The 24,578-nt window shown below is 32.3% G+C and overlaps 1 protein-coding gene across 1 annotated transcript in view; it reads right to left on the minus strand.

Moving 5' to 3' along the window:
* Positions 1-2,418: 2,418 nt before the first annotated feature.
* TFPI (tissue factor pathway inhibitor) overlaps positions 2,419-24,578 on the minus strand; it is a gene marked incomplete at its 5' end in the record, with an annotated part of 48,571 nt that continues 26,411 nt past the window's right edge. The window contains 5 exon segments of the mRNA NM_001195022.1: positions 2,419-2,534; positions 3,244-3,423; positions 20,078-20,170; positions 20,763-20,939; positions 24,329-24,367. Of these exon segments, the coding sequence (NP_001181951.1) occupies positions 2,428-2,534; positions 3,244-3,423; positions 20,078-20,170; positions 20,763-20,939; positions 24,329-24,367 (596 nt within the window). The 3' untranslated portion in view covers positions 2,419-2,427.

The raw sequence follows: 24,578 nt of genomic DNA on the forward strand, positions 1-24,578 counted from the left end.
CAATACCATAAAGGTCTTATTTCAAAACATGGTAAAAATAACGTTCACATGCATTAAACATTTCAAGCCATCTCAGTACATGTCTTTCTTGAGTAAGTAGTGAACCAATGGACCAGTGGTTATTGTTGGAGAAAACAATTACGCAACTCACAAATGCGCTATTTATACAATCTTAGTGACTATCTACCACTTCACCCAAGCAGACTTTCCCACTTATTTGAAGCTACTGCTATCTATAAATAAACGGCAACAGGAAATGTTTCACAAGGGCCTTTGATTTCCAAAACTCTCAAATTCCACAACAAAGACTCACTTTAAGGCAATTATTTATGTACTGAACATTTGAATCAAGATGTAATATTTTCCTTAAGTGAAAAAAGCTGATACTATTTTGTAATGATAAAATTTGTATACCACAGTAGAAAAGGATTTGTAATTATATGTTAGTACTTTTGATATTCCATATTGAAACACAGTAAGTCTGTAGCTGGCATCAGCTGTACCCTGACTTCACATGAATGGCCTGGAGGGGATCATATTTTTAAACAGGAAATCAGTGTGAATTAGCTGAGTAATTAACATTCAGTGTACAGTGAGCATTCTTAACTAAATCAAAGTAGTCATGAAAGAAAGTACTGTAGGTAAACCCAAAAATATACATCAAAATTAAATGGTGAGGTTGAAGGTTGTAGTTAAGTACCAACTAGTGTGAGTTCTGGGAGCATTTTGAAAGGGTGGAGGAATGTACTAAATTTCTGAGGAATTAATACTGATGGGAAGGATTCAGTAAAGAGTAAAAATGGGGGCATTGTGGTTTATATCTGTAATCCAGCACTTTGGGAGGCTGGGGCTGGAAGATTGCTTGAGCCCAGGTGTTCAAGACAAGCCTGGGTAACATAGGGAAGCTCATCTCTACAAAAATTACATAAATTAGCTGGTGTGGTGGCCTGTACCTGTAGTCCCAGCTAGGTGGGAGGTTTCAGTGACCTGTGATTGCACCACTGCACTCCAGCCTGGGTGACAGAGTGGGACCCTGTCTAAGAAAACATAACAAAACAAAAGGAAAAAGAAAAAAAAAGTAAAGAAAAAAGCCTAGGGATTGGGTGAATTTTTTTGAAAAAAAAGCATAAGGATTTGGAGACTGTTTAGATGTGGTATATGAGGGAAAACAAGAAATCTAAACTGAGTTCAAAATTTCAATCCTGAAGAACAGGCAGAATTATACTATCATTGTTAGTGAGAAGTCATGAATCTATACTAGATGAATGAAGTGGTTGTTTCTAAATCAGTTCCGATTCAAATGTCAAATTTGAGGTGAACACTACAGAAACTGACATGTCTTGGAGGTTGTTGAGGTTGTTGAGATACCAGACTGCACATGGCTCAGCAATAAATGAAAGATATAGGTCTGGATATAGTGAATTAACTCCAGTGAAATATTAAATCCCCAAGAGTGACTAGCACATGAATTTTCTAGTAGACTCTTCCTTGCTGATAATTTTCTCTTCAACAGAAATAACCTACTTTTTTAAAGCATGAATTGTTAGTTGCATTGTGTGCAAATCCTAATGATAACGGAATAGATTTCAGAAGGTTTAAATATTTTTGTTATTTTTAGTAAGAGAAAATATTGGGAAGCATAATATTAGGAAGTACATATAAATAATTCCCTTTCGATTGCCATAAAACTTATTGTTTCCATAAAGTTTCTCCTTATCATGAGTTGTATTTGATACACAATTATTCAATCATCTTGACTGATAGAATGGGCTACGGTCAAACAAAAAGAAAGTGAAACCAATCCAAATCAGGCAGGCACATGATGCAGAGTTGACTGTTCAAAGACAATTTAGCTCAATATTGATGGAAGTACTGGTTAGTACAAAAGGAGAAAAGCTATGTCTAAGGAGGGAAGCACATAATAGAATTTTGTTATTACCAGTCTTTTCAAATACACAATTGAATAATCTTTATCAGAAGCAGGTGTTTGTCACCATTTTATATGTGAAACTCAAGAAGTTCTTGATTTTTTGAGAGCTATATTCCTTAATCTGCTTACAGACTATAAAGGAGATAATCATTTACATGATCGTATCCTCAAACAAATGGTCACCAAATGGAAACAAAGGACTGATTTGATGTAGCCAGTAGTATGATAATCTGTAGTAAAATGCAAATACAGAAGGATCCAGAGAATATGTAATTTCCCAGTAGCCAGTTGATAAATTACAGACATAGAATAAGCAATTTAACAAGATTAGAAAAGCAGCTCTGATACAAATGTGTTGATGACAAGTACAATAAGCATAGAAAATTTAATGAACATATTAATTAAAAGCATTTTAGTAGAAGAAAAAATAGAAAATCATAGCAAAACATTTCATATAAAATATTTAGTAGAATTAATGTTATATTGCTATAACGAATTCACATATTTTTAACAAAAACTTCTTCATATGCTATTTTCACTCTCTGCTTCTTTCTTTTTCTTTTGGTTTTAATTAGGCCTCCTTTTGATATTCTTTGGATGAAACCTATAAGAGAAAGAGGAATAAGTTAATGTGTGATAAAATAACACAATGAAACATTTTATCTAAAATCCTCTCAAAGTATCTTTCAATATTTAAATCCAAAAGATGTTATTGATTTAAAAGCCTTTAATTTGTCCATGTATTCGTGTAGAACAATCTATTTTTAAGGAAGTTACTTTGCATATATGAGTTAATAAAAATGGATAAGCATGCCGTTCATTTTTATTATTCATTCATCTTCTGTTACAAATGCATGCTTGCTTTATTTTTAAAAAGTAGAAATGTGGCTGTATCTGGTTGATTAAATTACAGGTAGTTTGTATTTGCATTTTTATACTCTTCTTAGTATTTTATAAACATGCATTACTTTTATATTCAGAAGACATTAATAAATATGTTAAAATTTTGTGTCTTACAAGAAAACTTAAAGCCATTTTGGTATAGTCTTTGAAAGTGAATGCTTAGTATTTGAACATTAAAAGAATAAAATGTTTAATTTGTTTTAAATTGATTCTTTTTCTATGAAGACATTAAAGGAAATTACAGTTATATATCTAGCAATATTATCTAAATGTAATTGAAGAGGACATTGGTTAGCTAGATCATACTTTCTTATAATAAAGATAATTAATTTCATATTTAATAGGTTATCATTTAAATTCAATTGCTATCTTAAACACTAGTTAATTAATGGGAGGAGTATCTTCTATACCTTTTTTACATGCCCTCAGACATTCTCTTTTAGAAGTAAAATTGTTTTCATTTCCCCCACATCCACTGTACTTAAATGGGCGGCATTTCCCAATGACTGAATTGTAGTAGAATCTGTTCTCATTGGCACGACACAATCCTCTGTCTGCTGGAGCGAGACACCATGAGGGACCATGAAATTCTGAAAACATCAGGAAAACATGGTAAGCCATATGTGATAGTGAATTTCAGGCTTTCATATTGTATGTTGTTTATAGATTAATGTTGTTGCATGTGTATGTAAAACAGCAATCTGAATGAATGAATAAAGGAATAGTTAATAAAATTGGTGCATATCAATTCTAGAAAAAGGCTTAACAAGGCCCTGTGTCCACTATATTGAGATCTTTCTCCAATGAATTAAAAAAAATCTCATTTGCTAAAGAGAAATGTTATGATTACTCTTTATATGTACAATTTGTACATAATAAAAACCACTCTTCAACAATGTAACTGCTGAAAATTTCTTACAGACACACACACACATGTTCATTTACATATCATTTGTTCACAAATATTTAGCTTTAAAAAAATTCTAAAGAGCAAAGTTTTTATTTGTGATGTAACAAAAACACTGAAGCTAAGGAAGTTACCTCTCTTGACTAAACACATGCTGAATGATGTAATACAATCACAGTTTAAAGTGGAGGAATTCAGGAATAGCAAGCTTTAAGTTTCAAGGAATGAGTCCAGATGAGATGTTTGTCTCGGTAGCATTTTTTTTTTTTATCATAAATTGAAGCTTAGTTCTAGATGAGTTAAATGTTTTTTGCAAAGGAAGCAATATTGCTAAAGCCAGTGAAATGAAACATTGATTTTGGATCAGACAGATAAGCTGGTTTGTCAATGAGATCAATCAATGGTTTTCAAAAACACAAGAGTAAAATACAATTAGGGTAATAAAAGCAGCACTCATTTGCTAAATCAGAGGAGAAAATTAGTTTCAGCTCAACGTTAGTTTTTAGCTCTTTTGGAATTACTGTCAGTGAGGGGCACCTGGTGCTCTTCGGTAGCACAGCTAAGCTGCTTGATGTTAATAAACCAGTACTACAGGTAAGTTGTTGTATGGCAAGGAATCAATACAAGAAAACTTTAATGGCTTTGCCAAATGGTGAGATGTGATACAAGCAAATACAGATGAGGAAGATTTGCTAAATGTCCAATACTAGCAGAAAATAGAACTTCGAGGAATCCAGTAGTTAATGAAGGTGAATAGATTGTGCCTTAAACAAGAAGCAGTCTTTTGGCAAATAATCCCCCGAGATGAACAGACTGTAAAAGCAAAGAAAAGAAATAAAACAAAGTGAGAAAAAATGAGAAAAAATCTCAAATTGATATGAACATTTTTTACCACCTCCTGCCTTCTAGATATTTAAATAAGGACTAGAGTGTCTTCATATAGTAACTCAGGTAACAAAAAATATTCTAGGAAATATGAGAGGGAATGAATACTGTGAGAATCATTTATGAGAAGAAATTTGAAACAGGTGATATTCTTGTGCCAAACTATATATATACACACACATATATATACACAGTGTATATATATATATTTATATAGTTTATATAACATTTATATATATATAAACACACATACTTAAGTCTTTGACTAGGTATATATGCAGTGATTTTAAGAAGACCTTCTAGGATTTGTAAAATGAAAATATCGTTTTAAATCATACGTAGCCCTTTATGTTTTACCTTATCCTATGTGGGGATTATAGTGCATGATTTTTAAAATAATTTTTATTGTGTATGTGTGAGGTTTACAAAATGATGTTATGGGATATATATAGATACTAAAATAGTTGCTATAGCGAAGCAGATTAACATATCCATCTTCTCACAGCTACATTTTTGTGTGTGTGACAAGAGTAGCTAAAGTCTACTTACATAACAAAAATCCCTAACACAATACTTTTTCACTAACTGTCGTCTTCATGTTGTACATTAGATCTCTAGGCTTATTTATCCTACATGCCTGTATTTTGTATCCTTTGACATGATGATATGCCATCATAAATCAAAGTTGAATGGTTAGAATGTGTGCTAGACATTCTAGAAAATGTTGACATTTCCTGTCACTAAGAATCATTTATATTAGAGGAATTTTCTAGCAGTCTAGGAGAGTTATATTGTAATTGAGTTGTACTATTGTACAAACTTTTCCAATGTGTCTGATGTGTATTATCATTCTTGCACAGTGTAGAATATAAAATGATTAATTGCCACCACTTTGAACTCATGAGCTTCCAGTTATCACCTATGTTCAGAAACAAAAGAGATGCACTAGAGGCAATTAGCCTAATTTGAGAAACAGAGAAAACAGAGGAAATTGCTATCCCTTTTTTTTTCCTGTTTAAACACCCACAGTAACTTTGAAATAGATGTGTATGATAAAATGATATGCAACTTATACATCAATTTCACTTTAGCATTTTGTGTGTAAGATATATCTGCCCATAGTAAGTTGCAGATAATGTGTTGAATGTGGTTGTAAATTGTATCCTTCTTTGCAAATGTTAGTTGTTACATCTTAATAGCAATGCCAGACATCAAGCCCTCTTATTCCAGAATGGAGAAAATTTTTTGTTGACAAGGAGCAAACTTCTTCTCTTTTCCCACATAGAACCTACAGTAAACATGGCCCAATCATAAAATCAAGGTTATTTCAAAATGAGAAAAAGCTAGCCTAGTACATATGGGGCTACAGTCCCTAGATTGGAGGTATGAGAAGAGGAGCCTCTGTTGTCATAGACCAAGAACAGCAGGTAAACCCTAGAACCATTCGGGCCTTTCCATTGAAGCTGAAACCGTGGAAGATATACCACAGATGTGGTGGAGATACATACGCTAGCTTCTGTCTTCCTTTGACCATCCAGTCATCCAACAACGGCTGCCATTTACCAAATCTTTTCAGAAGCCAGAGGAGAAAGTTCCCCATAAAAACCACACAAGGCAGGTTGAAAGCAGGGGGTTGGTTTGAGAGCAAACAGCCAGTTGACCAGCATAGATGCCAGCAGAGAAAATTTCACTAAATTATCCAAGGCATCAGATTGCCTCTACTAACACTCTTTATGACTTCTGAATCAGAGAGTGTCTGGCATGCTGCTTCTGACAGCCTGGGATTTGGTATGTAGATGCCCCTATTATCAGATACTTGCTCCTATTTGTCCACGATTGATGCAATGTCAGTTGTTTATCTATCTTACATCGCCCTGATTTCAACCACTGCTTACATAGATCATTCAACACAACAGAATTTTGACCCAGATCAACAGTGAGGTTCCCAACACTAGAAATGACAATATTTCGATAGTGCATTAAAATGTGAAGTTAATCACTAAGGATATTGCATTATATGTAATTAACTTTTACAAGTTTTTAAAGATGTAATAAATTATTGTCAGTTAAGGAATAATTGTAAGGCGAGTATTCTTCAGAACATAAATTTTACCTGATATGTAAACTAATTCATTTCTCTTAAGATCATTTTAACTCTGAGCAGCAAGACTATAATTGGGTCACTGTAGCATAAATCACAGTAAAATTAAAGTAATGAAGCAAATGGTTTCTTAAAATCATTTTAGCTCCATTTGAATTTTTTTCACTTCTTGAAGAGAAAAACTTGTTTCCAAATAGCAAATTTATTCTACATATAGACCAGCACTCACCTATTCAAAATCAAGAGTTTGCTATCTACAATGAAAGAAAATACAAAGGTTTTGCAAAATGTGATTTTTTAGTTGAGATTATAATTATTCACAGAAATTTAAGATAGAATAAAAAAGACACTAACCTGACTTTTGTTCTTTTTTCCAAAGGGAATTTATTAATCAAATGCATTCTGTCTTGATTCTACCATTAATAACAAGTTGGGTACCTTCTGTCTACAGGGTTTTGATAGGTTTCAGAATTCAGGATCCACTTTTTTTTTTTTTTTTTTTAAGTCAGTAACTATCATGATGTAGTGTGACTGCTGAACTGTAAGACGGTGCTCTAAACTCAGTTTTACAGGTAAAGTTGTTAATGTAAATTTGCTTTGAGATTTATACAGTAAATTTTGAATCATATATTCACTTGGAATCTTTACTGTGGTATCTTTTTTATGACTCTCATTTGGCTTGCCTACTTAGGCTTTTGTTTTACTAAACAAACTAGGTTTTATGAAATATCTTACAACTTGTTAAGTACATTTATTTTTGTCCTCTGAGACTTTTTAGGGAATCAAATAAGAAATCTTTTTAAAAGATTTTTTGTTTATAATTTTGTAGTAAAGAGAAATATAAATTATTTACTTCAAATTATCTTTGTAAAATTTGAAATAATATAAAAGTATAACAAATGTAAAACAAAATTTATCCATAATTTGATTCTTACCCTTTAACCACTACTGATGGTTTACATATCTTCAAATTGTTTGCATATGCAAATGTATTAGTATAATATTCTATATTTATTACTATACTTGATAATATTTTGTGGCTGTGTCTCTGTATTTTTATATAGACCTCATTCTTTTTAATGTAGGTACAGTATTTCATTTTATGAGTTAACTACAGTATATTTAGTCAAATGAACATATAGATTATTATAATTTATTTTTTTTCAGTTCCAGACAATAGCTCATGAATACCCATGTACATTGGTTCAGGTACTTCCAGAGGACAAGCTTCTAAAATTAGAATTATGCAAAATCTATATTCAATGTATAACTTGGTAGATGTTGCTGAATTTTCCACTGAAACTTTTCACAAATTTATGTACCTACGATGACATTTAAAGTGCCTAAACCATTTAGCAAAACATGGACCTTACAGATATGAATTTATCTACTATTCAACACTTTTTTCTTCCCCATGCCAACAAAAGTAGAAAGGTACTATGTGGGACGAGAAACTGCTTATAGCTTGCCAAATGTTATATGAAATATCATTTACATAAAATCTAAATGTCATTAATTTGAAGATGCACTATTATTTTATGTACTACTCATGAAGAAAGAAAAACACGGCCGGGTGCGGTGGCTCACACCTGTAATTCCAGCACTTTGGGAGGCCGAGGTGGGTGGATCACCTGAGGTCCAGAGTTTGAGACCAGCCTGGCCGACTAGGTGAAACCCTGTCTCTACTAACAATACACAAATTAGTTGGGCGTGGTGGCACACAGCTGTGGTCCCAGCTACTAGGGAGGCTGAGGCAGGAGAGTCACTTGAACTCCAGAGGCGAATGTTGCAAGTGAGTCAAGATTGCGCCACTGCACTTCAGCCTGGGTGACAGAACAAGACTCCATCTCAAAAAAAAACAGAAAGAAAAAAATATATATATATAATTACACTATTATACACTATCAGTTATAAGTTTCATCATGATTAGAATTGTTAGAATGTACAAAAACCTGCATGTTAGAATCAAGAAAATGTAATAATTTATATTTTGTGCCAACACACAAATACATACACATACATATACAAACACATATAAATGAGAATAGAATTTATATACGTATGCATTGGGCAAATATTTAAAAGGAGTTGCAATCAGTTGGGAGGATGACTACTATAGAGATAGCTTTATTAGGTAGGGAGCTTAGACATTTGCTAGGTTAAATTTTACAAAAAGATACTTTTATGCTGAGCTTATTCTATATTGTTACATCTCCTCCAGCAGCTACTTCCAGTCTTGAACTTTATTTACTTTGTGATAAGTTGAAATACACAAGGAAATAGTAAAATGAAATATGCTATAATGCCAACAATGATTGTTTCTGCATAATGTGGATATGGCCAGTGTGTCTTCTTTTATTTTCTTTTTTATTCAAATTATCTGCAATTATAATGCTCAAGATATATGACAGAAAAAATACGTTAGAGTGAGTCCAGTGTCCTGAGGTAATAGATAAAAGGCTAGAGATTAGAGATTGGAATCTGTTTCTGAGTAGGAATGTGTGGTAAACCTGTCCCTCTCTCTGTAAAAAAGAAAGAGTATGTATCTCTACTCATTAATCAGGAGAAGTGGTATTAAATTGGTGGAAACCAATAATCTATAAAGAAACAAACAAAAAAAAAAACGGGGCAGGGAATGGAAAAACGAGCACTGTGGACCTTTTTTTTCTCCCCTATGTGTATACTGGGCCACTTACCTGAGGATAATAGAAGGAGGGTTGCCAGTGAACTTGAAATTGAAAGGTGATGAAGAATAGACGGAGTGAAAACTTGCCCAGACAGAAACTCCCTCCGCATATTAAAAGGGACGGAAATAAATTGGGTAGATGTTCTCTGGGTTGGATTTCTTTGCCTAGATACTGCCTAATCCATGGACAGAGTTCATAAAGTCAGGTTCCTTCAGGGATTTGTCTAAGCAAAGCCACAAAGAAAGAAAGCCATAGTATAATTCTAGATTATACAGCTATTGAGTATACTTTCTTCTAAGATAATTATGTCTAATAATGCATGAGAAAAACTTTCTTCATGACATATACGTAAAATTTTAAACCCTACAAAATTTTAGTAAAAGTAAAAATTAGCATTTAGTCTGTTGATCAGTTTTTTAGGAAGAATGGGATTTTAGTAAGCAGAGGATACAGAGAAGCATATGGGTGAAGGAAAGTAAAAACACAAAGGTCAGAAGGTTTCTAGTTTGCTTGGCGGTACTTTGCAAACTCCAGGCTGTCTGGAGAACACAACACAAAAAAGACTATAGTGGGATACAGGGCTGGAAAAATACATTTAGGTCAAATTAAGAAGGTTCTTGAATACTACTATATTTGGATTTTACAATGCAGACAATAATGAGCCACTGAAATTATTGAAGAAGGAAAAGACAAGTTCTGATCTCGTTGAATACATGAAGGAAACTCAACCAGGCATATTTAGCTTGAATCCAGTAACTTTCAATAGAGAATAATATAAAATTACCATAACCGAAGCAGTTACCATGGGAGTAGCTAAAATTAAGCACCAGATTGAATTTGGGCAGGTAGAGAGTTAGAGATGAAATAATTCTAGTGTTTCTGCATTCAGAAGATGTAATATTTTTCCAATATGTTATGAAACATTATAGAATAAATTCTACTTAGAATGTTGTATTTTTTGTAACTTTTGGTGGCTTTTTTTCATTGTGGCTTTACCTAGAAAAATATATGAATATAAAGATGAAATTGTAGACTATGTCCATGGATTAGCCAGCATCCAGGCAAATGAATTTGAAGTGGAAGATGAAGATAGAGCTCAAGTTTTGAAAACATAGAATATTTTAATGTTGACATTGTTTAATGAATGTAAAATGTTATTGTGACTCTGTTCTCCTGTAACCCTTGTGCAGGTCTCTGTCTTAGCATGTAACACAGGCATTGAAGTCATCTATTTATTTATCTTTTTCCCTATTTGACAAACACACCTATAAAGGACAAAATTACACTCTTCTTATTCTCATATTCCTAGTACCTATGGTAGTTATTGCCATGTAGGAGATACTCAATGTTTGCTGAAATGAACTGAAATTAGGAAGTACACAGATCTGTACCTTAGGTCATAAGATAAAGTTGAAAATATAGGTCTATATGTCTTTCAATTACTTATAAGATCCAAAGACAAAAAAAATTTGTATTTATAACTATATTTGAATTTTCAAGTGCTATATATATTATTTCAAATAATCTTAGCATAAAATATGTTAAATAAAGATACATCAGATCAAGTTTACAGACTTTAGCTGCATTAAAAATGATCAATAATAAAATGCATACAAATAGCACTCATTTTTTGGGCTATAAACCTCAGATGAAAATAGGTCATCATCATCATCATTGAAAACAACCTCAAAAATTAATACTTCGTACTCTAATTGTGTGCTCAACACTGGGTTAAGAATTTTATGTCTCATTACAGTTTTACAAAAGTTTTGAGATATTTCTTGCCACATAAAATAAATGAGGAACCTGAAGCTGAGAGAAGTTTTGTAATCTTTTTTCAAGGCCACAGACTGAGTCAGAAAATAGCAGAACTGGAATTAAAAACCACATCTTTCTTTCTACAACGTCAATGCTCTAAACCACTAACATATGTCATTCTGAAAACTAATTAGAAAATTAAGAAAATAGTAGTACCTGAGCAAAAATATTTTAATAATTTTATCAGATAAAAAGAAAATTGTCACAACTTCTCATTTAGAACTGATGTCCAAATTCCCTCTTTTCTGAAGCTCAGGTTCAGAACATGTTAAGTATACTATAGTCCACAGTTATAAGCATGAAGTTGAAGTTTTCTAAGTTTGAAAGAGTTCTAATCAAAATAGGTCACCACACAAGTCTTGGGGCAACAATGCTGATTCAAACAGTATTTAGAGAGCTTGAACATTTGAAGGCAACAAGTATTGAGTTGAGATGGTCAACACGGACTGATTCTAGAAACAACCACACCAAAGTTACAGTCTTGCATCCATGTGATCATATCTGCACTGGTCACTCAGATCCATGTAATGGTATTACATACAATTAAAAGCTGGAAACCCCTCTCCACTACATCCTTAGAAGAGGCAGAGTTGGAATTTTCCTGATCAACAAATTTTATTTATTTATTTTGAGAGAGTCTTGCTGTCATCCAGGCTGGAGTGCAGTGGCACAATTACAGCTCACTGCAGGCTCAACCTCCCCAGCTCAAGCAATCCTCCCACCTCAGCCTCCAGAGTAGGTGGGTTTACAATCACAGGCCACCACACTGGGCTAATTATTTTATTTTTTTGGAGAGACAGGATCTCTGCATGTCGCTCAGGCTGGTCTTGAACTCCTGGGCTCAAGCTATCTTCCCACCCCAGCCTCCCAAAGTGCTGGTATTACAGGAGTGAGCCACTGCACCCAGCCACCATTTTGTATTAATACTTCTTAACTTCATTTCTGCAAAGATTTTCTATTACTCAAATAGAAAAAAGGAAGAGAATTACACACGACATAGAGTAGCTCAAGTTTGTCTGAGCTATTCTTACCACATTACTAACCTGCCCTATACCAGTTACTATTAAATTCATATTACAATAAGGCTTTTTCTTTTTTAAGCAAAATAAGTCTTATCAAATTAGTATTATTAATTTATTAGTTTGTAGTTTGCATGGTATTAATTTGTACACAATTTTTGGTTTATAGTTGTATAATAATCATAATGAATTTATTCCTACTATGTTACTGGTTCATACAAAATGAATGTTATTTTAAGCAATTTGGCTTACAAATTGGAAGTCTGTGATTTTTTCCTTTTAAAGACATCTATAGATTATTCAAGCTTGAGAAACACTTCTCTGGAGGACTCTTATGACTGGGGCAACAAATTAGCTGTGTTAAGACTAAAGATGGTCCAGGAAGAAAGGGATTAGAAAAGTAGACAGTGGTCATCTAGGGTGACTGCATTTTGATGGCAGTGATTTTGGCAGAGATGAAGTGCCACATTTTTGTTTCTCATCAGCATTCCTGTCAGGAAGTAGAAAACTTGCTGGGTGCTGTCCAAAACTTGTTATCTATTTTTGGAAAGCCAGCTTGTCAGAAAATCAGAATATGAGGCTCCAGATTTACTATGCAGGCGTCTTTAGATTATGAGGGATGTTCCTGTGCTTCTTGGTCTTAGAACACATAATGAAAGGCAAGATACTTCTTTAGAACTATGAAAGTGGACTGTGGATGAAGTGGTTTTTTGTTTGTTTGTTCGTTTTTTAAGAACTGTAAACAGTGCTTGTGGTGACCTGTGGTATGCAGCTGGATGTGGAGCTCTTTAGCTGGTGAGGGATAGTTTCTCTCCAGAAAGTTCTCATGCTTGCAGTATTCCTCTACATGCAATCACACCTTCAACAAGAGGCCAAGGAGATAATAACAATCCCATGCAGATTTATAAGTTGACTATATCAGTGATTGTGTTTGACTGTCCATTAGGCCCTTTGTGAACATAACACCTGTTTCAGAAGGCTAGTGATAACAAAAATATTTTTAAAAATGTATTTATATATGCATAGATTTTATTTTCTATTTTTTCCACATAAATGGAAAGTATGTCTGGAGGTCATACATTGAATACATTTAGGAGAGGGATAGAGTTTCAAGTAGCAAAAGGATCTTCAGGATGTCATCCAATTACTTTCCCTGGACCTGGAGGCTGGCAGGAAGCAATGTAGAACTGGGTCAGGTATATAGGTGTTCCCTTTCCCAGTTAGTGGCCAACTAGAATTGGGTTGGCATTAGCTTTTTAAGTCTACCTGAATTTTTTTCCCCCCAGAATATCATAAAGCTGATGTTGTTCCCAGTTAGCTCTCAAGAGTTGATGTATGGGGCCAGGCACAGTAGCTCACGCCTGTAATCCCAGCAATTTGGGAGGCCAAGGCAATCACCTGAGGTCAGGAGTTCAAGACCAGCCTGACTAAAATGGTGAAACCTTGTCTCTACTAAAAATACAAAAAATTAGCCCAGTGTGGTGGCGAGCGCCTGTAATCTGAGCTACTTGGGAGGCAGAGGCAGGAGAATCCCTTGAACCTGGGAGGCGGAGGTTGCAGTGAGCCGAGATCACGCCATTGCACTCCAGCCTGGGCAATAAGAGTGAAACTCCCTCTCAAAAACAACAACAAAAAACAAAACAAAAAACCAAAGAGTTGATGTATGGAAGCAAAGGGATATATAAAAATCAGAAAAAAAAAAATGACTTTTTTTTTTTTTCATGAATAGTTAGGTCCAGTCAAAAGGCTCACAACTAGCATGAACTCCTGAGAACATTCATATTTCTTTGCTAGTTAGACATTTACCAGCGAGGTGCTGTGAGAACACTATGTTTACTATGCATGTAAATATTAAAACTTTATTAGCAGTAGGCTACCGAAGGCATCATTTATACATATAAATATTAAGGAAATGCCAAAAGCACAAATATTAACATAGGCATAAAATACTATCCAATCCTAGAAAGAACATGGATGCATGAATGCAGAAGGCGTTCAGAAAGACTTGGTAAATATGAGCCGCATTCTTCCAACCATCATTTGTTCCTTCTTTTGTAACTGTGGATCACAAAATTAATAAATAAAAAATGTGAGTCATCTTTACATGTTTAACACTGTGATCAATGCTGAGGGTGGGAGAAGTCTATAAACTGTATAGCACATTAACTTTTTCTTCAAAAAATCTTGTAATCTAGACAGTGAGGTAGAGCAAACACAATATCTAATAATACAGATATTAAAGGAATCATAGTAAGAAGCCAGGGGAGAGAGACAGAAAGAAGGCCTCCTTATGGTAGTGAAAAGGCAGATTGGTTAAGAAGATGAGGAGGGTCAGTCAATTTTAGATGGGGAAAATCACATAAAACATCCTTTAGAATGAAAGTGAATAATTTGTGTTTAATGGTAATGAAGAGGCCAATTTGAATGGATGGAAAAAAGTTGTACTTAAGGGACAGAAAATATCTGCAATAGATAGAAGACTAATGGACAATGCAGACAGATTTTAGGCAAGTGGACAAAGCTAAATTACTCACATGATCAATGAATAGAAATAGGACAGTGATGTCAAAAAGGTCATGTATAATTTGTTACATCTGACTGCTCCTTTTTGTCTCTCTCTCTCTCTCTTGCTCTCTCTCTCTCTAATATGCTTTAGTTTACTTATGTTAGATATATAATTATACTATGTGTAATGTATATATACAATATCTGAGTTATATCTGAGCTTTCTGATATCTGTTTATCTATTTGTCTTATGTCTATACAGCCTGGTTTGCCTAAGCCCCTATTAGTTTATGCTTATTTTGGGAGGATATCACGTTCATATATATATATATAAATATATATATAAATATATAAAAATATATATGTTAATATATATAAATATATATAATATATATAAATTTATATAATATATATAAATAATATATAAAAATATATATTAATATATATAAATATACATGTAAATTATATATATAATTTAAAAATACTAAAATACTTTTAAATATAAAACTATTTTTTGTAGAGTCACCAAAATGACAATTCCAATTTTATGTCAATGCATACATATATTTAAAATAGACATATACCTTAATTTTTTAACACCCTCTTTAACTATCATTAGTGTTCCAAATTGGATGACATGATTGTTTAGGTAATCTAACCATGAAGGATTGATGATATGAACAAAATAAATATGAGTGAAAATGGAAGAGACAGAAATAAACATTTCATAAAAAGCAATGAAATTTAATGAATGACTGGAAGAATTGAAGTGATACAAAGAAAATTACTAATCATTCAAATTGGAATAATCAGAAAAACAGTGGAAAAACTCAAAAACTTTGGAAACTTGGGAATGTCGAAAAGATAAAGAACAATTATACAAATCAACATCTTTTGACCTTGAAGCCCCATGATACTTCTCTGTGACAATAATCTCATCTTGTTTCTAATAAACACATTCAAACTCTTCGAGTTTCCATATATGCATTAATTTAGTTCTAGTATTAATTCTTCTTAAAATATTAGTCATGATTTTGAGACTGTATATTTACTGATGCATTTATCTGAATAACTAGAGACTTTTTGAGTGTCTGAAATAAAAATTTGTTCGGCAAATAGGAACTTACAAAGGAGTTGTTTTACAAATGAGAATCTAAAGCCTGGTGAGTTAAGCGTACTACTCTGAATCACATGGATAATAATAATGAGGAACCCTACACCAACTGAGTAGATATCAGGCACTGTCCTAAGAAAGTTATATATTTTGACTGATTTAACCTCATAACACAACCTATCAAGTTAGTACTATAGTATTACCATCCTCATTTTACACTGGAAAGACGAAACTCAGTTTAAGAAGTATCTGAGGGTCACACAGCTATTAGTTGAAGAGTTGGGAATTTAACTCATGTCTTCAGGCTGAAAGGTTTTTTATTTGCTATATCATTTCAATCATGTGGGAAATCAAGAAGAACCAATTTTGATGGTTTTCAATTCTAGAGTTTATGCACAAAATGGCACACATTTAGGGAAATTGCTTTAGAAATATTTCTTTTATACATGTGGAGAGAACACATTTATTTGAACTACATGGATATACTCAACACAGCCTATCAAACTGAAATAATGCACTCACACTCAGGGATATGCTTACAAATCATTATTTAAAATCTCTTAAGGAAGCATAAGACTGTCTTTGAGATTACCTAAATAACTTGTTAATATTGAAATGTGGAAATAAAAAGAAAAATTACACCTGAATTGTGCTTAGTAAGTATTCAAGTATCTTGAATCAAGAAAGCTTACTGGAAAACATATCTTGAAAGTTGTTTACAACATTCTAGTAATTAAAAATAAATAGCAATTTTTAAAAAGTCGCATTCTAATAATGTTTAAACTTCTAAAATGTTTCCATAATATCATGAAGAAAAACATTAAAATTATACTTATAAATATTTCACTTAATAATAATTGCATTTTAGAATATTCAAATACTCTACTTAAAAATTGTTATTTAGTGGAAAGAATTTTAAAAGAATGGTGTTCCATTTATGGTGTTTCATTTATGTTGTGGGGCAGATTATTATTCCTGTACATTGAATTGAAACTTTAAAGGATTTACAGCTTTTTAAAATAATCTGATACCACAGAGAACCTTACACATTTGATAAAACCCTTGAAAAACAAAGTTTTATGTATACAAAGAATTGCATTTTCTTAAGCGACAATAGAATGTATCAATATAATTGTAAGCAGTGACAGATGTAATTATATTTGATTGGGGAAATTAAGAGGTGTCTATAGATCTCAGCAAATCCCTCAGACAGAAGTGACAAGGGGTCCTCTAGGTTTTAGACAGAGTACAGGGACATCTGCCTTCCCACTTCTGCATCTTGGCTGGGGCAGATTAGAAATCATGTAGGTTTTAAGAAGAATGGCAACATAGTTTCATCGACAATCCATGTTATGCCATCCTTAATATCAAATGTCTCCTAGTTATTGCAACATTGTTTCATGTTTTAAGTTAGGAAAGAAGGAAGGAAGGAAAGGAAAGGGAAGGGAAGGGAAGGGAGGAGGGAGGGAGGGAGGGAGGTAGGGAAGGAAGGAAGGAAGGAAGGAAGGAAGGAAGGAAGGAAGGAAGGAAGGAAGGAAGGAGGGAGGGAGGGAGGGAGGGAGGGAGGGAAGGAAGGAAGGAAAGAAGGAAAGAAAGGGAAGGAAGGAAGGAAAGAAGGAAAGAAAGGGAAGGAAAGAAGGAAAGAAAAAGAAGGAAGGAAAGAAAGAAAGGGAAGGAAGGAAGGAAAGAAAGAAGGAAAGAGGAAAGGAAGGAAGGAAGGAAGAAGGAAGGAAGGAAGGAAGGAGAAAGAAATATATTATGCTCCTAGAAAAAGAGGAAAATTGATCAAATTGGCTGGAGGAATGTTGATTTTGAGGCCAATATACACAATAAAAAAATAAAAGTTTTCTAGACAAATAAAGGAGACATTTGCCCTAATTTTAAGTGCAGTTATGATAATATTATTCCTTAAATGTCTATTATTCTGAATAAATTATTGTTAATATTGTTTTCTTTTAAATTCATGTTGTCAATTCTTACTGCTTACTTAGTAATTTGCTTTTACAAGCATTTATTTATTTGTTACAATTTTCAATGTGGAGCTACATAATAAACTAAAGAAGACACATATCAGAGGGCATTTAAAACTCATTAATATTACTTTCTCACACTTATTTTCATTTTGCCCTTTCTAATTTGGTAGTACGCTTACCAAAATTTTAAATTTTATGCTTCAAAAAATTTAAGTTGAAACTATTCCGTAGCCTACTCTACTCACTTTAAAGATAAATGACTGCAGATCTCCACTTGAATTGGTAAAATAATTCAAACAAAAATATTCAAATATGTTGCAAACTGATTTCATACATTTCTTGTACTTGTTGATATACTGTGTCACATGTATATTTAAATCTGTTAATAATTTTGTCATTCTAAATTTTCTTTTACAGCAGTAAGATTTAGTGTGCTTTTGAAAATATAATACTTAACTGAATAAAACAAAATATGAGTGAAAAATATAAAGCTGGAAAGACATGAAGAAACAATGAAATGATAGTACTTAATTTTTCAGATAAATCAGAATCACAAAGGTATTAATTTTTACAAATGAAGTAGTATTTAAAAATTAGACTCAAGTTCATCTGGCATTCAATTCACTGCTCTACCTATTGAATGTAAAGGGCCTGAAGTCATTTTGAATATATCGTACTTTCCTACTCCCACTGAAAGCTTGCATTCCCTTAATGACCTCTTAAGTACTAATTGAACACTTACCGAATGCCTGCAATTTAGGGAATTTATTAATCCCTGAGACAGTCATCAATTTTTTTAAGATCTCACATAAGAAAGAAGCATATTATAGAAAGGTATTTATACTTCAGCTCTCACACACTAATCCTCATGCTTAGGCTGGGTTGAGGGGGATAAGGGAGAATGGGGATGGGGGTCTGGGGAGGGTCTGAAACAGGCAGGACTAAAGGGTAAGGCATGCAGAGAACTTCTCCTTTCACATAATAGTGTTTCAATTATTAAAAGCACATATTATGCTCCCTTGTAGATCTCACGTCTCTTTACACTTTCCATTTCCTCTTTAATCATGTTTCAAATCCTCCTTGTGATTTCCAAGGTGTGACATTCAGTGCTGAAGCAAGATCCACAAATGATTAGATCACTGTGGGACTCAGCTGAACATTCACACACTCTTTCTAGATAAGTCGGAGTCAACATTTTAATGCTTCAAATCCACCTGGGCAAGAGTTTTGTTTGCATTCTGTTGGCTTGCTTGCTTAGTTGCTTGTTTGTTTGTCTGCTATAAAGAGGAGTAGCTCAAAGCCAATCTGATTCTGATAAATGGTCAAGGTAGATAATTCCTGGGCCAAACACTATGTTTCTTTCTTTTTTTTTTTTTTTAAATTATTTTAATCCTAAGATTGCAATTTTAATAGTTACAGAATTCCTTACACTCAGGCTAAGTTTATATATAAACATGCCAAGTTTACATTTGACATGTTCACATGGACTACTTCTAAGCAAAATCTTAAACATCTGAATAAGAACATGTGATTTTTATAATTTAGCTAAGATCTAATATTTTTACACTGGTAATTTTTAGCTTTTTAAGTTATTTCTAACTGCCCAGATATTTGTGGTTCCTGATTATATTTTCCAGTATTTTCACTATTTTCTCAGCTCTGCATTTTGTGGAAATATTTTCTGTATATTCATTTAAATCTGATAAATAAGTTAACAGACAAGAACATAAAAAAGAGTCCTGAAGAATTCAAAAGGAAATTCCCTCCAGAGTGACATAAACATTTAGGCATGGTTATTCAGTCCATTTCTAATCTGTCCTCTGAGTAACACCAGAGACCTTGCCTAGCGCTACACTGACTTTAAAAGCACTTTAAACTGCCTTTGATGCACTGCTGTGCCAGTAAAATGATTTACCATCTTACACCGAGGCTGATAATTCCTAGTGTTGTTTTACAAAATAAATTTGGCATAGAGCTAAATATCATGTGAAAGTTTTTCATGTGATACATAATCAAAAGCCTACTTCAAAGCATATTTTAAAATAGATAGGAAAATTGTTGCTTTTATGAGATTAAATCTCTTGAACAATTTGAATCTCAGTATTTCAACAAACACATTATTAAGCAACAACACAGGTATACGTATATTTAAAGACATACTTCTAATACACAATCCACTTCATTGTTACCGGGATAATAGTTTCCTGGAAGCTATAAAATCCACAAGATTCTTACCAAAAAAGCTGGGAACCTTGGTTGATTGTGGAGTCTGGGAGTTATTCACAGCATTGAGCTGGGTTCCATAATTATCCACCTGGAAACCATTCACTGGAAAAAAAGACAGCCAATTAAAATAGATAAACATTGTCACAATCTCATATTTGGACTCATGAAGCATACAACAGTTAATAAAGAAGACTTCTGGCAATTTAATTCACATTGCTATGTTAAATTAGCAAACAGTGAATCTTTAAATATATTGTAAGGTAATATTTCCATGAGTAACTGTAGTTCTTGGTCAAAAAAGCATGACAGTTAATGTTTAAGTCATCCCTTTAATCAATGTTACAGGCAGATAAAACTAATTGATTTTAGGTGGTAGTTTTCATTAACGGTTTGCTCTTATATTTGTATAAATGTGAAAGATTTCAACAACTCTATTGCGCCAAAATTGTACTGCAGTATTCTCAGGAAGAAAAATTAAATAATGCAACATAAAAAGAAATAGATCTATGAAAATAATTTCTTAATTTTCTATGCTTTTTAAAAAACTATAGTCACAAATGTCACATTTAATGAATACATATCTTCATTTGCATGGCTAAAACAAAATCTGAGTAGGCTTGAATATCATCTGAGATGCCTTAGTTTTAAAAGAATGCCTATAAATGTACTAAAATGAAATGAGAAATAAACTTACAACCATCTTCACAGGTGTTCTTGCATTCTTCCAGTGTCTCAAAATTGTTCATATTGCCCAGGCATCCACCATACTTGAAACGTTCACACTGTTTTGACTGATTGTTATAAAAATACCTGGTAATATAACCTCGACATATTCCAGGATCTTCTTCCAAAAAGCAGAAATCTGGCTTTTCTAGAAATTATAAAAATGTCAGAAGGCAATATTCTTTTGTGTAAATAAATTACTGATTTTAATAAAATTTATAAATAACTGGCTAAGTTATTTAAGGAGTAAGCATAAAAATTAAAAAGTAAAAAATCCAACTTTATCCACAGCTATACACTATTAAAATTGTCTATCGTTATTTTGGGATTGGCATTTCAAATTCTAAATTTCTCATTGTAAATTAATAGGGAGTTAACTATCATTTTATTAACAAATTTAAGGAATAAAATATTATTTTACCATTTACCACTCTTGCTTTGAAATTACAAAACTTTATGGCAAAAATGTGGTTTAATTATTTTTAATATGTTTATGTGTATTAACATTTAGGAAAGGTCTATGAACATTTCAAGGTATTGAGGGTGGCTGCTCAGGAAAAGCAGTTTAGTGCATTGCTTAACAAACCTACACGTTGTGCACATGTACCCTAGAACATAAAGGACAATTTAAAAAAAAAAAGAATGGTTTAAATTTTTAAAAGTTGAAAAAGAAGATTTGAGGGGACGGAAGTTTTCATGGCTAGCCTTAGAAGTTCCTGAATTCTTATGCGGGAATTAATATCCGTACTAGGTAGCACATCCTCTACTGCTGTGTCATTTTTATTTTTTCCTTCTTCTTGTCATTGGAATGACTTCAATAATGCAGAGGCAGAAAGGAAATACATGTTCAAGGATTGGAGAGGCTTTTGCAAAAGACTAATACTTCTTCTTTGATAGTGCTCCAAAGCAGGCTAAACACAGCTGTCATAGAAGTTGTGCCACTGTGATCTACATCACCAGCTCTGTCTACATGCATGCACTGTGAAAAGAAGTGAGCTAATTTTCAAAATTATTATGTGCACCGGCATATTTGGCTTGAATTTTTAGAACAAAATTCCAATTTCTCAATTTTTTTCCTGCAAGTATATTACCATATTGGCAAAATTGAACTGTGGTAACCTTTTTCATCTTAAAGCAACTTGTTCTTCCATGTCAGGGAAGCAATACCCACAAGTATTTTACTATAAAAAAGAACATGTATTAATGATGTTAATGATTTCTGCAACCGTTGCAGATCTATAAAAGAACCAACACCTTATTAAAAAGTTATTTTATTAAGTAAAACTTCCTACTATAATATAGTTTTAAAAGTCTATTTTCTATAACTTTTCAATATATTAATTTGAAAGTTAACATTGTTTCTTCTGTTTTGCCTCTTGTTTTTTCAAATGAATGTTTTTATGATATTTAGTTAAGTGTAATAATATGTGGGGGAAATGAATAAAACAATTCTTTAAAATTTTATAACATTTTATAAGGTAAAAAATACATTGAATTACTATCATATGATTTGTTTTAGTTTTAATGTGTACTTTTAATGAAATTTTAAATAATCTGAACAGAGGATGCAAAAACTTTGTTTGCCAAAAGTGGATTGGGGAAAAATATTACATATAAAAACATAAAAGTACAACAAATTATGCTGATAAGTATAATTAAGAAACTGTACATGTACATAAATATATACACCTGATATGTACCCACAAAAATTAAAAATAAACAAACAAAATAACAACAAACAATAAACTGTACAACTGAAAGTTGCTATTTTTTATATGAAACCACATTGGGAAACATGAACTTATTTGAAGACAAAGTTGAAAATAGACACATGTAAAATAATTCTTTTTTGACCTGCAGTTTAAACTACAGTTGTAAATCAAGAAATTAATTTCCCATTTTCTTCAGGTAAATAAATTAACCTTCTTATTGAATTTGCGTACATAACCCTTGCTCTAAGTTGGTGCTCAGTTGAAATTGAGTAACACAGAATGCAGACTGGATAAGCTACAGCATTATTACTGTCAACTTTTGTTTGAGTCTCAACACTTGGGAATTGTCTTGGACCAAACTTTATTTCTAAGGGATTGTATTAAATCTCAAATCTATAATGGTCCAATGTTAGGAAGCATAATATAAAGCTAACTCAAAATTGATCAAGTCTTTGTTATGAATAGGTGTTAGCATGTAAGCATTTTTAACATTCATGTGAACACAGCTTTATTCTCTAACTTTCATATAAAATATGAGTTAAGAATGATTGAATTCTGAGTTATAAATATACGCTTTATAGCATAATTTTACATTAAAATATTACCTTTATTTAATTTTTTTCTAATTTTATGTTTTTGGGAAAAGGTCCTAATATTTAAAGCTTGGTATCTTCTTTCACAAAAATATTTATTTCCCTTTGTAGACAAAAACTTCTTTATTATAAATATGCTATTTTATTTGATATTACAGATAAAGCCTTCATTTAATTAAAGTTCTAAACATTTTTGTCAAGATTATTTTAATATTTATAGGAACCTATTTTTTTAAATTGTAAGTACATACATTTACTTATGTTTCTTGTACAAACTTTGCTATTATCTTTATTTTATACATTCTGATTCCAATTCTGGTCAGTGATTTGGGCCTAAAGATTATCGATGTGTCACAGACATTTTCAAATCTTTCCCACATAAATAAATCAAAACAAATAAAATTTAAATGCACTTTGAATTTTGTGGTCTTTCATGTCCTGAGTTAAACTATTTTATCTCTTTGTTCAATATTTTCTCATTGAAGTGCAAATGCCATAACTGACAATTGAACCAAATCAGTTTCTAGACCTTTATTAAAAGGAGGTTTGGTTTCCCTGATCCATTGATACCATTCTTTCTTGTGCTGATATGCTTGTGAAAAGTAATTATTTTTCGCTAAAAACAATAAATAATATGATTTAAATTACACAATTAAACATACACATACATGCTAGATATTTATTTTTAAATATCTCCACTTACTTTTGCATGTATAACTGTTGGCAACTCAAGAGACATACATCCATTCCAGGGAATATTTGGTGAAACTTGCTAAAGCCACACAATGCTGAGATTAACAAGTGATTAGAGATCAGAGAAATAAAGTAAGACTCAAAACATCTAAATCTCTATCTGGAAGATATTAAAATAGCATGTGTGGCTCTGGACTATGATTGAACTAAAACTAAATATCATACTACATTAGAATTAGAGTAAATATAGTGTTTGGAGCCTCCTCTGACAAATATAATGCATATATTTTCCTAATTTTTGATTATGTCCTTGAAACACGTAATAAATCATTTCAAAAATGACATGATCAATTTCTCATATGTGTTTATGATCAATCTCTTTTATGGGTTTTTTAAATCAATCTCAGAGAAACTTAAGAATTGAATATCTATACTGAATCAAGAACCAGAAAAAACAAACAAGGAAACAAAAAAAAAAATGTTGAATATCCAAATGCCTTACATAAATGTTCCAAATTTACAGACAAATAAATATTCACCTTGTTGCAATGCCGTCTGTATAATCCTGTGTACATTATCTGTAATCAAAAGAATATATGAATATCAATTGCCACAATTTATGATGTCATACTATGAATTTGAATTTAACAAACAAGAATGATGTATTTATTACGATTAAAATTATTCCTATATAGCATGTCTTAATAAAAATTGAATTTCTTTTTCTTTTCTCTAAAAATTAATCTTTTCTATTTATTGTAACCATGAAGCCACTTCATTTCAATAGAG

The sequence above is a fragment of the Macaca mulatta genome, chromosome 12, assembly GCF_049350105.2.
Source record: "Macaca mulatta isolate MMU2019108-1 chromosome 12, T2T-MMU8v2.0, whole genome shotgun sequence".
NCBI classification, from domain to species: Eukaryota; Metazoa; Chordata; class Mammalia; order Primates; family Cercopithecidae; genus Macaca; species Macaca mulatta.